Source organism: Selaginella moellendorffii, unplaced genomic scaffold, assembly GCF_000143415.4.
Source record: "Selaginella moellendorffii unplaced genomic scaffold, v1.0 SELMOscaffold_5, whole genome shotgun sequence".
In the NCBI taxonomy this organism is placed as follows: Eukaryota; Viridiplantae; Streptophyta; class Lycopodiopsida; order Selaginellales; family Selaginellaceae; genus Selaginella; species Selaginella moellendorffii.
Window position 1 is genome coordinate 3,016,115 of NW_003314266.1, and position 13,638 is coordinate 3,029,752.

At 36.2% G+C, this 13,638-nt stretch overlaps 1 protein-coding gene across 1 annotated transcript; it reads right to left on the reverse strand.

Moving 5' to 3' along the window:
- Positions 1-1,497: 1,497 nt before the first annotated feature.
- On the reverse strand, positions 1,498-3,187 carry LOC112344692 (flavonoid 3'-monooxygenase-like). The gene is made up of 2 exons (XM_024669974.1): positions 2,306-3,187; positions 1,498-2,257 (listed from the first exon to the last, which is right to left on the reverse strand). The coding sequence occupies exons 1-2, from the start codon at positions 3,173-3,175 to the stop codon at positions 1,625-1,627; spliced, it is 1,503 nt and encodes a 500-aa protein (XP_024525742.1). The 5' UTR covers positions 3,176-3,187; the 3' UTR covers positions 1,498-1,624.
- Positions 3,188-13,638: the final 10,451 nt, after the last annotated feature.

A 13,638-nucleotide genomic window follows, 5' to 3' on the forward strand; every position in this document is an offset into this window, starting at 1 on the left:
AGAGTGTCTAGCAGTAGTGGGAGCTCCAGGAGTATGCAACTTGTCAGCTTTACAGACTCAAATTGGGCTGGTGACAAGGACACAAGAAGATCAACCTCAGGATATCTATTTTTCCTAGGTGGTGGACTTGTCAGCTGGAGCAGCAAGCGACAAGCAATCACAGCACTTTCATCCACCGAGGCCAAATATATTAGTGCAACAACAGTAGCTCAAGAAGTGAGGTGGCTTACAGATTTTCTGGAGCAGATTGGTGTTCCAGTGCAGCAGCCAGTGACTTTGTTTTGTGACAATCGAAGCGCGATCGAGTTGTTGAAGAATCTGAAGTTCCACGGCCGCACCAAACACTTCGAGATAAATGTACATTTATTCAACAGAGTGCAGCTGAGATATGTTTTGACGAAGCAAATGACAGCAGACATTATGACAAAAGCTTTGAGCAAAGACAAGTTTCAACAACATTGTGAAGATACGAGCATTATAGACTCTCACAGCTGAGTGGGAGTGTAGATAGCCAGCCTGGAGTCTAATCCAAGGTGGCAAGAGATTCATGTGGACGCTGAAATGAGCGGACACAAGACTTATATATATTTACATGGAGAAAATGACAAAGTGGTAGTTAGGGGAAACAGTCGTTTAACTAGAAAACTAACAGGTTCCAGTCCTCCTATACCAGCTGCAAATCCGCGAGCTTGGAGTGGAGGCCCTGGCAGCAGTTGGCGTGCATGGTGCAAACTCTTTCCACATGTCACTGGCTGGCCCGCAAAACCACTGAAATCATCCGTTTGCATGAACCGATCTTGGCTCCTATGGCCTGGGTGGAGCTTGATCCTGTCGAAGACTAACCTCAGTTCTTGAAGAGCTCAATCGTCCGGTTATTTCACCAACCCGTGTTTGCCATTGAAAAGTAGCTCCACATAGAGAGAATTGATGGTTGAACTAGACAAGTTAATGCGAGAGATTCCAAATGTTAAAGGTGGCAAGGAAAAGAGCTTGGAAATTTTACCGAGACTAATCTGTAGAACAACGCTCAGGAACGATATCTTCTTCCTCATTATTTTCAAGTAGTCTCAGGTCATGGTACATGCCATTGCTTCTGAGGAGGATGAGCTTCTAGTCATCTCTCATGCGCAGATGGATCCAACATGAATAATATGTACGTACCTTGGATTGGGATCACTGACCGGATCATATTGTGGACTTTGCATGTGGTCGTAAGCGTGAGAGGGCCGATCGTTCGACATCTGGCTCTGCGCATATACAAGAACAGTGGTTGTAGTTAATCGGCCAACTTGATCATGACCTTCGTGGAACGTGTGGTCGTATGGCCCAGGAAACTGGTGTAGCCATACGTCGTATCCTCCTGCAAGGATGTTGAATTTGGGTTTTTCACATCTTCGATTGGATTAATTCCAAAAATGTGGCTGGCTGTTCTTGTTCTTCTGCTTCTAATTATCGCCGCCTCATTCTTCGGAAAATCGCAAGCTAAACACGATCGGCTTCCACCAGGAAGGTACCATAGATTAGATTGGTTCAAATCCCAGAACCAAAGGAATATTGGTGCCAGTGGCTCCGGAAAACGATTGGCATTCACAATCAAAGTCAAAGATTGGGGCAGTTGAATTCCTCATTCATACAGAGATTTGCAGCTCAACCGGGGACTTGCAACAGCTGTTAGCTCTGAAGCCAGCTTGCTTGCGATTGTACCACCCTTCTCCATCAGGTCGACCGAGTTTTGATCCGGTGGAAGGCTCCAATCAAAGGCATGAATCAGGCTGGCAACTGCAAAGGGGATGAAACGAACAGCAACTGGATGCCCCGGGCACATCCTGCGTCCAGCAGAGAATGGGATCATCTCCAGCTGCGCTTCTTGTCCGACCACCTTGATCTCGGTTCCTTGAAAGCGTTCGGGACGGAAGTCTTCTGGGTCAAGCCAGTGTTTTGGATCTCGTCCAATTGCCCAGATATTGATGAGCACAGTGGACCCTTTCGGAATCCTGTAGCCAGCTAGAACAGCTTCCGTGGGATTAAAATGAGGGACTCCAAGTGGGCCTGTTGGATGAAGTCGCAACACCTCTTTCAGGATTGCGTGCATGTAAGGCAAGCCGGGGACATCTGAAAGCCTTAGGAGGCGCTCGGTCCCGATTGCGTCTTGGATTTCTTCCTGCGCTTTTTGCATGACAGGGGGGTTCTGAATCACTTCTGCCATCGCCCACTCTACAGCTCCCTTCATGTTGTCAATTCCCGCTGCAACCAGATCCTGAAACAAACATCCGACATAGCCATGAAGAACTTTGCGGATACTTACAGTGAGGAGGGCCATAATTGATATGTCTGAGAGATTATTATCAGCAGCGTCTTGGAGAGACAGAAGCACATCCGTCCAGTCCTTGGGAATGAATTCCTGGCCCGAGGATTCAATGTCGAGTTTGCACTGTTTGTGTTCTTGGATAATATTAGCAAGAAGAGACTCCAACTTTGGCATCAGATCATCCCTCATTCTCCGGTTCACTCCATGGAGATCAAGACAATCAAGTGGCCGTATGAACTTCCCGACATTGATGCTCAGGGTCTGCTTCTCAATCAGGCTGATCAAGTCCACAACCGGCACATCTCTCTTTCCAAACAGAACCTGGCAAAACGCACCAGAGACAAACTTATCAATGAAATGTTTGAGATTGATGACTTTGGAGGCGGTGGCAAGACGTCCAACATCTTTGACCACGAGCGCCATTTCAGATTCTTGGTAAGCAGCAGCAGCATCCAGCCTACTGGGACTCAGCAAGTGTTGAGCCGTGATCATCTTCAGGTTCTTCCAGGACTCTCCGTAAGGAGCAAGCACAACATCTTTCCATCTGAAGCTGAAGTACTCTCCAAATTTTGAAAGAGGCCTGTAAGCAAACTCCACATCATGAGCTCTCAGGACCTCCCTGGCCATCTCAGAGCTGTTCACAACTATGCAAGACACAAGCCCGAGCTTGATGTGGATTATGGGTCCATTGATCTTTGTGAGGCTTGCAAAGTGACGATGCAGTGGATTCCTGAGAGAAAGAAGTGATCCTAAAACTGGGAGAGGCATAGGACCTGGTGGAAGCCGACCATGTTGAGCTTGCAATTTTCCGAGGAATGAGGAGGCGATCATGATTAGAAGCAGAAGAACAACAAAAGCCAGGCACATTTTCGGAATCAAGCTTCATTCAGCTTGAAGATTGTGAAAAACCTAAATCCAGCATCTGATTTTATAGCGAGCCAAGTCAAGTCCAAAGGTATGAGTGCTATCTGTATTTTGCATAGGATGGAGTGAACACACCAAACCATCATGAAATATTCCTCCAAATATTCCTGGTGGAGCAGGCATGGCTCATGTCAAAACCACAAGCGTCTGCTACAAATGCCTCACAATCTTTTAGCCATAGCTAAAAGAGCAAGAATGCAGTAGAGATGCAATAGAATAGCCTAAATTTGCTACAGATGAATCACTTTAGGATTCTGTTATGAATGCAGGTTGATGTGCACTTGATGCCATGGGAATGTGGCTCACCATATGTACAGTTGGTACTGATCAATTCTAATGTCCATGCCTCGTACCATCTGTATCTGTTGGATTAAAAATGTTATAGTCAAGAATAGCTCTTTACCTATTGTTCTTGAGAACATGTACCAGAACATCGGCCACATGTCTTAACCACTCAGGCACAGCCCCATGAAGGTCACATGCACACTTGTTAACTGCCAGAATAGCAGGTTGCCCATTCTCGACAGTAATAGGCTAGTTGTTAGTCACTATTATATCCAAATTTATTCTCTTGCATATGCCCAATTCTGGCTTTGGGTAACCCACATCAAACATCAAATAAAATACAAACCATAAAGGCTGTGTTATTCATAAAATTGGTGTTCATACATCTGCCTCACAAGCACACATGCAATCCTGGCAGATCCTGATTGGCTTGGTTTTCACTTTTGGACACCTTAGCATATTCCATTAAGCCTTTGGCAGAATGACTGAGAATCCAATACCCATTCCGTGGATTCTATGAGTTTATATTATAGCCATGCCTATCTTCCATGCCCATCTATTATGATATTCTTTATATATCTGGGGTTACATGTTATTGAGTTTGAATAGTATTGGGCTAAATGACCTTTTGAGAAATTTAAATTCAAAAGCTTACATATATAAAAGTTTATATAATGAAGTATCAATAGAATTATTATCCACACTCATAAATTATTCACTATAATGGAACTTTACATCAATGGTCTTGGAATTATTATCCAAGAGAATCCATTTATGAGTTATTGACTATAATGGAACCATCTTTGAATCCATTTATGAGTTATTCACTTTAATGGAACTCTACAATAAGAATTATTATTTAAGAGAATCCACTTATGAGTTATTCACTATAATGGAACCATCCTTTTGCAGCATAATGAGGAATATTATGAGCTTAGCAAATGTAGATATGTAATAAGGCATAGTCCCTACCAAATAAAAAAGGCCATCCTCAAAGTAATATTAAGAATGAAAATATTGAAATGTTAAGTCATTAGTAAACTATATAGGATTTTCAAAAACATCATGAAGCCCTTAAATCCACAGTTCAACTTTTTGAGCCTCTTAAACATCATTTATAAAAAGAAAATCTAACTTTGCATATTGTGACATTGAATATTGAGCATAACAACTACTAACAGCATGAAATACTCATTTAGAAAATCCACTAACACTAAAACAATAAGCTTCTTAAAAACAAAAAAAGAGAAAGAAAAAGGGAGAGTGTCGCAAATGTGATTTTATGTATCAAAAGTTAATTGTTAATGAGTATTTTCAAATATTTTTCTTTTACTGCCACAACAACAAAAGGTTGATATCTCTAGACCCTTTATCAATCTTTATCCAAGTTAATTGAGAAACTAATTAGCATATGTACACTTAGATCGAAAGGGCATTAAGGAAGGAAATTCTAAATTATTATTTAGTCAACCATATTTGACATAGTGATGAAAAATTATGTTGTTTATTTGCATTTGCTAGTATTAAGAACCCCTACAACATTAAGCAAAGTCTCCTAATATTTGTTAAATGATAGTATTGTGTCAACCAATGCATTTTCACGAATGTATTAATCTTATTTTAATTTAATCAGTTATTTATGGAAAGTGCCTAGATTTGCCAATTGGACATATTTATAAAATGTAGAGATTATATTGAATATGATGGTGTTGGTCTCATCTTTAAATTCATAATCTAACATTATTCCATATTTAGTAAGTTTTTAAGCTTGTTATAAAAACTCTTGGGACTAGAGTGAAAGCCTAAAGTGTGCTTTTATATAGGGAGGGGGTATATAGGGATTTTAAATGTATAATAAGGAAAGTGGGTAAAGCGAGCATAGCTAATCAACTTGAAACATCGTTTGATTTTCTATTATGCGTGTTTGTTCTTGTTTTGCATCTAACTTAGTCTAAGTCTAAACTCCATACCATGTTAGTTGGTGAAGTATTTATATCCTCACTTTAAACCACTCATATGCTAAAATAACATTAAATTTTATTTGGCTTTGTTTTGAGTGTTTATTTTGGCATTAAAATGTTAGAAACTCTAAAACTATTTCAATATTGCTCTATGTTTTTTTTTCTTTCACTCTTTAACTATATCCTCTAAAGTTTGCTTCCATCCTTTTGTTTGGCCCAAGGCTCTAAAACTCAAGCCCCACTCCATTGGCTTTAGCATGCATATCTAAGGGTTAAGGTTCTTTATCCCATGGTAATTTATTATAGTACTATCTAGTGAGATTGGGTAATTAGTCTTGTTGCATACAAGGAGATGAAAATGGTAATTTGAATGGGTATACATGTGGTTGCTAGGGTATTAGATGCATTCCTTAGGTAAAGATTTTCATTATTATTTTGAACTATATTGTATGAGAGCTCATAAGATAGATTTCAGATGTACCATTTGTATAAATTTATGCTTGGGCAAATGAGTGAGATATATTAGCAACATAAAATTATACTTTAAGCTGGTAGGATTAATGTTAGCCTTTTAATGGTTACCATAAGTTGCTATTATGAATTGCTACTATGAATTATTACTATCTTACCAGCTGCTGATAATCTCCATCGCTGGAGCAATGGAAGCTCTTGCTTGCGACCTATAGTGCATCCATCGATCGATCGATCGAGAATGCTCCCCTGGAGTCAATCAAGAAAGATGCGAGAGAGGGAGAGAAGATGGATCAATCGCATTATCGTCGGCGTCCATAAGGGAATCCGCCATTTTGATGAGACTAGAGGATTAAAAGGGCAAGAGTAAAGTAACAAGGGTAAAAGAAAGAGAAAATATTCCGTTAGACAGCGCCGTCAGTGGTCCGTACAGGAAACAAGCGCAGTTTTTTAACCGCGCCGTCACTGCAGATAAAAGAAAAACGCAAGAGGTCCTACTGCCGTACTCTGTGTACGGCACGCTAACATCGCTGTTTGGAAGCTGATAGTTCAATGTTGGAGGTGTCTATCACTCAATGGATCAATCAAAGCTATCAGTGAGGTTTCGAAAGCTACGAGAGCTCTTTTGATCTTTTCCTTTACTTTATCTTAGGTAAAAGTAAACCTTCATTAGGTTTGCTATAAGTGGTATGATTTATAGCTACTAGTAGATCCTTCCTAGGTAAAATTATAAATGGATTAATCAAGACTATAGGGATTAATCTATCAATTCTAGTAGTTATTGTTGTTCTTTTTTATACTCTTTTCTTAGATTGAACTAAAGGTAGTGCAAATGTAAATTAAAGATTTAGTCAAGTTGAATCCAAAAAGAGTGTCATCATAGAAAGGATTAAACATGTGAATCATCTTTTGTTCTCTAAAATATAATTTGTAATAAAGTATGATTTTATTACTTATGTTCATATCATGCAATCAAGAATCTATACATTGATACATATTGGTTATAGTGGTCTTTAAATGGTGTGCCATGAGATGGAAAGTAATGAAGTGTTAAACCATTTTGATGAGGCTTGCCATTAAAAGGCTTTTTCCAAGGAACTTCATTATTGCTCTTTAAATAGCTTGGTGTTAGATTAATTTTAAGTTTAGTTAAAAAGTGAATGGCATAAGATTATTTATATTGTGAATGAAGTTGGTGGTGTTAAATGTTATAAATCTCTTTCAATAGAGTATGGCATTTATGTTATATTTTATGATTACATTGGCACTTGATATTAGTGTAAACCTTTGTGGTAGTAGCATAGACTTAGTTTGTGATATCACTTGATTGATGACCAAGTCATTATATTTTTTATATCATATCCTTGTGATTATGAGCAATGTGTTTATGAAGTTTTTTGTTAAACGATGATCAACCCCAAAATGGTTGATAGTGACACTAGTCTATTTGCAATTAGTAGCATTATAATAGATTTAACTTCTTAAAAGTGATCCATTATGATAAGTTAGTATTGATATCTTATTTCCTTAAGAACTTTCTCATTGAAAGTTAAAAAGGTTGTAACATTCACTTACTATAGCTTGTTAGTTAATCTCTTGGTACTTATAATAAGTTGTTAAATAGAGAAAGTGAGATATTGATATTGTTAGCACTTGTATTAGTAAAAGTGGTATTATTAAATCAAGTAATAAAGAGTTCTGATGAAGAGGTAAATGTTTTGACTTGTATATCTTCCCAAGTAGAGTAGAATAAGGACGCTTAAGCAAAATGGAGTTATGCTTAAGCTTAGGCATCCAAAGAAAAAAGACTGAACCTAAGCAACACTCGTTATAGACAAATATAAAGCCCACCTTTATAAAATAATTTGCTATATAACTTTTATATTTAAGCATACCTCTAGCCTTATAAAGATTTCTACTACTATTTAACAATAGTTATCTAAATTCATTACCTTTCTTGGAATATTTTATAATATCAACAAAATATAAAATATGATATGATGATTATAAAAGGAGTCATTTTATACAAAACATTGGAGCGTTAAGTTTGGAGTGATTTTAGTCTAAGTTTTCTCTTTTAGTTTTATAATATATTTTATTTAAGTTTTATGTAAGTTTTGACTTCTTGGGAGGCTATTTAGCCTAGTACTATTCAAACTCAAGGATGCTTAAGCCGAAATATCCTAAAATTTTACTAATTAGAAAAGGGGTACACTTTTATTAATACGTGTAAACTCTTGAATTTGGACTTCTCAGAAGGTCATTTAGTCCAGTATTATTCAAACTCAAGGCCTAAATATCCCAAGATCTTTAACCAATTAGAAAAAAGGGTGCATTTTTATTCATGGGCTTTTTCCCTTTATATTTAAACCCATATGGATCGTCACTCAAGCCTCCCATTAAACACCATCTTAATTCATTCTCTCTCTACTTACCTAATGATGATGTGGCATCGGCCCTTCTTTTTGTTTTATCTCCAGCGCACTCCCATCTCCCGTCCGTCGCCGCTGTGCACTCCCGCCCGCAACTATCGCCCGCGTGCAGCTCCCACTTGCCCACTCACCCTCACGGCTCCCGCCCGCACTCCCACCCGCCCCCGCACATTTAAAATTACTTCCACGTGGCCAGAGCCCCAACACTTGCCAAATTTCAATCAGCACGCCCTAGTCCACCCATTCACACCGGATGGTTGCCCCATAAGTGACTAAAAATGTTTCTGTTTTTTTTATGATCAAGCATGGCAGCAGCACATCAATTTCTAGAGGTAAACAATCAATTCAACTTCATATTGATTTAAGAAAATCATTTAGGATCCCCCATGGCTTGATGAGGTGCAAGAATTCCATGAAAGGGATTATTTTTGTGCAGATGATTTAGATTGGAATTTGTCTAAATCTAATGAAACTATAGCTCCTATTGTGTATATATTACAAAATAATGTGAACAAGTTTTCAGATGGTGAGAGGAGAAGGGGTGATAAAGTGGATTTTTGGCAATTTTCTAACAAAAATCGTGATCTTGGAGATTTGAAACAACCCAAAAACGCAAGCTTTTTTATCATTAATCAGGTATATTTTTTTAACAAAATATAATTACTAACTTCTTGATACAGGTATTGGTGTGAATATGGAAAACAAGATGCTCGTGAAACATCCTCTATTATGATTGCTGAATCTACACCAAAGTTAGAACCTGGAAGTAGACTAAGTCAAAATTCTAATAAGCGGGGCTGCCTTTTGCAATTTTTTGGTCAAATAGTTTTACAAATGGCCTGATTATGTGCAAATTACATATTATCATAGAGAGCATTGCGATAAGAATAAGATTCCTTGTCATGGTCAACTTGATTTGACTGGAGGAAAGTCATTATTTCCTCAGAAGCTTTCAGCAAATATTTGGCATTGGGTGATTCATATGATTCAGTAGGATTTCACATCAAATCAGATTTATGATGAGTATATACAGATTGTGGGAAGGAACAAGTCAGCTGGTGAACCTCCTCATTGAGATGATTTTCTAACTATGCGGGATATCAACAATTTGCATAGGAAGTATTCACTTCCAACTTATCGATTACATAAAAATGATGCACAGAGTGTACGTATTTGGAAGAACACAAATCCCGAGAAAATATTTTTCTATCAAGAAGGTGATTGAGGTAAAGATTGTTTTACTATTGGGATTTAGACAACTTGGCAACTACAAAAGATGGTGGACTTTTCAAATAATAATTTATTGAGTCTTGATGCAACTTTTGGAATTAATCGCTACAAGGTAAAATTTTCATTAATTTTTAAGTGAATAATATTTAATAATTTACAATTCCCATTATACACCATGCTTGCTTTTGATTATCATGGAAATGATATTCCAATTGTATGGGTTTTAACTTCTAGTGAGAAAGGAGAACATATGAAGAATTGGATGATAGCTCTTAAAAAATAAGTTTTAGAACACATGCCAAATTAGAAACCACAGGCGATAATGATTAATGATGCTGAAGCAAAGATTAATGCTATAAGGTAATTAATTTGATATAAAATAATTTAATTGTTTTCTTCTATATAGAGCTACATTTGATTGTCAAATATTATTATATATTTGGCATGTAAGGAGGAATTGGCTTAAACATATTATTTGTAAAGTGAAATCTTGGGATATTAGGATGGAAATATGGAAACGTTTTAGAGATATTATGTATTATTCAATTCATGCAACTTTTCATGATGATAATATTATGTGAGCTGAAATTAAACAACTTATTGAACATTTTGAGGTGGATTTTCAAAATGAAGTAGCCTTTATCAAGTATTTTTAAGATGAATGGAAGGATAAAGTTGGTAAGTGAATTAATATTTTAATTTTTATAATTTATTTTAATTTATATTTGATAGATATGTGGGTTGTTACTGCTTGAAATTTCCCTCATGCTAACAAGGAAACAAATAGTTCGATTGAGGCATTCCATACAAATATGAAAGCTATACTCTTGTTTGAAAAAAAATATGCTCACAATCAAAGGATGGATTGGGCAATTCATCAACTTACTACTAAGGTTCATGCAAGGTACTGGTTTACTAGTTATTGCAAAAATCATGGTTTTGTCCGAAACCATATATATGAAAAACTAATCGATGGTGTGATTGTTAAAGCAAGAAATATTAACGACTCTCAAGTAAAATTCGATAAGGACAATACTCACAAATCCTATGTACAATTCTCTTCAAATCTAGCTATATGGTATCTTGTTGTCGGAGGTGAAGGCCACAGTGATTGGGCTTTTTCAACTTAGTGTAATTGTCCAACCAAAGAAAACTTTTGCAAGCATCAAGCAAAAGTTATTATGTTAAAACAAAGAGAAAAAACCGATTGGACTACAACTAGTTATGAAGTTCAACCATCACAATCACATGCAATTTTAGAACTTGGGTTGGATGACTTATTTTATCGTTATCAAGATTTTGAAGCACTTGACTTGGAAGCTATGACAGAGGTAATTCACTTATTAATGAAAATTTTGAAATACTTATAAAAATTTGAGCAGGAAGAAAACATTTATCAAAATGTTTATCATGAGTAAGAAATTCAATTGGAGACTACATTAGAGGTAAACTAGCATATTTTATATACTAATATATATGAATATTGAGCAGGAAGATATCCATCAAAATATACAGCATCAACAAGAGATTCAGCTAAGGACTACTATAGAGGTAATTTACACTAAGTAAATTTTAAATATTGATATGAACTTTGAGCAGGAAGATATCACTCCATCAAAAGTTACAAAAGCGATATTACAGCAAAAGATGATAGATATCTTACAAGATCTTTTTGATGAAGAAGCTTTTTTATCTATGGTTGATGAAGATTTAGAAATAATACAGTAGAAGGTTGCAACTTTTAAAGCTAGGCCAAATGATCTTATTCATCCTACAACAGAATTTCAACAGCGTGTTGATAGTTATGGTACATCCTTGAAACGAGCAAAACCTTTGGTGGAAAGAATTACAGGTAAAAGAAAAACTTCTAGTAGTCTAGAAGCAACTTCTTTTACTAGGCAGAGGAAGACAAGAAAGAAAAGCTCTTTAAACGAAAAACTCAATCTTAGCAAATAATAAATAAAAAAACAAACTCTTTACATACTTACATTGCATATATTCAAATTAGTGAGAAGATTTCATAAGTTTACCACTCCTAATGGTCATCCATGACACTCATTGGCCACGTAAAGCACGTAGAAAGGCATCCACACGTGTGCTGATTGAAATTTGGCTAAGTGTTGGGGCTGTGGCCACGTGGAAGTAATTTTAGGGCGCATGCTGGGCGTGGGTGGATGTGCGGGGGCAGGTGGGAGTGTGGGCAAGAGCTGTGAGGGCGAGTGGGTGGGTGGGAGCTGTGTATAGACGATAGCCGCGGGTGGGAGTGCGCAGCAGCAACAGACGGGAGAGAGAGTGCGTTGGAGATAAAACAAAAAGAAGGGCTGATGCCATGTCATTGCCAGGTAAGCGGAGAAAGAATGAATCAGGATGGTGTTTAACAGGAAGTGTCACTTAAGTCATTCCCTTTAATTGCTTATAATATATTTTTTCCCTTTATATTTAAACCCCTATAGTCTTTTGAGTTGTTCCTTTTAATTGTTTATAATCTAAGTTCACGCTCTTATGAAAGAAAGTTAATAGCCACAACTCTCTTGAGAGCCCCACTCTCTTGACACTCTACCCCTCAAAACCAAATGTTAATCTCAATATGTGGTGTAATCCCTTAATTAATAAATAAAGTCAGACCCATCTTTTAACATCCTACCCCTTAAGATCAAATGTTAATCTCAAAATATAATATGATTCTTCTAACCAACTAACAAAATTAGATTTGTCTCTTGACACCCTACCTTTTAGGACCAAATGTTAATCTCAACATGTGGTATGATTTCTTTAGCCAATTAACAAAGTGGGACTTGAAACTAACTTTACCCTTTAAAATTAAATGTCAATTTCAATATATGGTGTGAATCCCCTAACCAATTAATAAAGTTGGACATAAAACCCCACTCTAATACCAAATGTTTTAAACCTATCTACCTTAACCAATTAAAAAAGAAAATGTATTTTTGTTCATGGGCCCTTTTTTCTATATTTGAACCTCTATAGATCATTTCTCAAATTGTTCCCTTTGGTTGTTTACATTTATTTCTTTAAAAAATATAAAAATTAGAAATTCCTCTCTTTTTCTCTCAAAACACAAGGCATGATGTGATATTAGCCACCAATTTTAAACACAATGATGTTATGATAATATGAAGAGAGGTTGAAGAATCAATAGGATCATTGTTAACTCTTTTATCAAAAGATATATTCTCAATCACATCATTGCTCCTCAAAATTCTTCTAAAGAACCGCACTATAAGGATTTCCACAAGTGAAAATACATTTATATTCACCGCACAAAAAATGACAAGAGAGGAAATAGAATACTAAACTTCATATTTCTAATGTAAAACTTCAAATGATCTCTTCCATGATTTATGTTTTATACTTTACTAAGTTGCTTTATAAGATTCATTGATGCTTGCTGCATGATCATTAAGCATCATTAATTTCTTTTTTTCTTTTCTCCTATACCTTTCCTTTTCTACATTCTTGATGGAAGTCATGAAAAATGAGTGGTTGAGCAAAGTTTAATGAAGGTGTTATTCTAATCTATTGTTCCTCATTAGATGATAGCTTGTGATTAAGTTTCTTTCATCTTCATGAAAAACTAAAAATGAGAGTTCTTTATTGAGAGCAAAAAGTCCTCATTTTAGAATAATTCCAATTCTAACTTTATCGAAGACTCTCCTTATTCTTTCAAAAAAATTTAATAAAGAAAGGAGTTATTAAGAAAGTGCTCTTAGATACTTTTAGAGGGATGAAACTTACATAGTTTACAAGTGGATGCAATATTAGTAGTGGGGATTAGAGTTTTATGCTTATAAAGAAGATATTCAAAACAATAATAGATTAAGAGATATCTTCATTGCAAATGTAGAATGGATATATGAGTGATAGTGATGAGCAATTTTGGAATAAATTGCTTTGGCTTATCAAAATTATATATTAAAGTCTTGTTTCCAAGATTCTCACCACTTTGCATTTGATAATTCAATTGTTGTCATTTAAAATTAAGAATTTCTCTTAGCCATTTCCAACA

What these genes read in the sequence shown, in the direction of transcription:
- LOC112344692 (XM_024669974.1), bottom strand. Translation starts at nt 3,175, where the DNA reads ATGTGCCTGGCTTTTGTTGTTCTTCTGCTTCTAATCATGATCGCCTCC. An exon ending in CAATTATGGCCCTCCTCACT is followed by an intron (nt 2,258 to 2,305) that starts GTAAGTATCCGC and finishes TGTTTGTTTCAG; the next exon opens with GATCTGGTTGCAGCGGGAAT.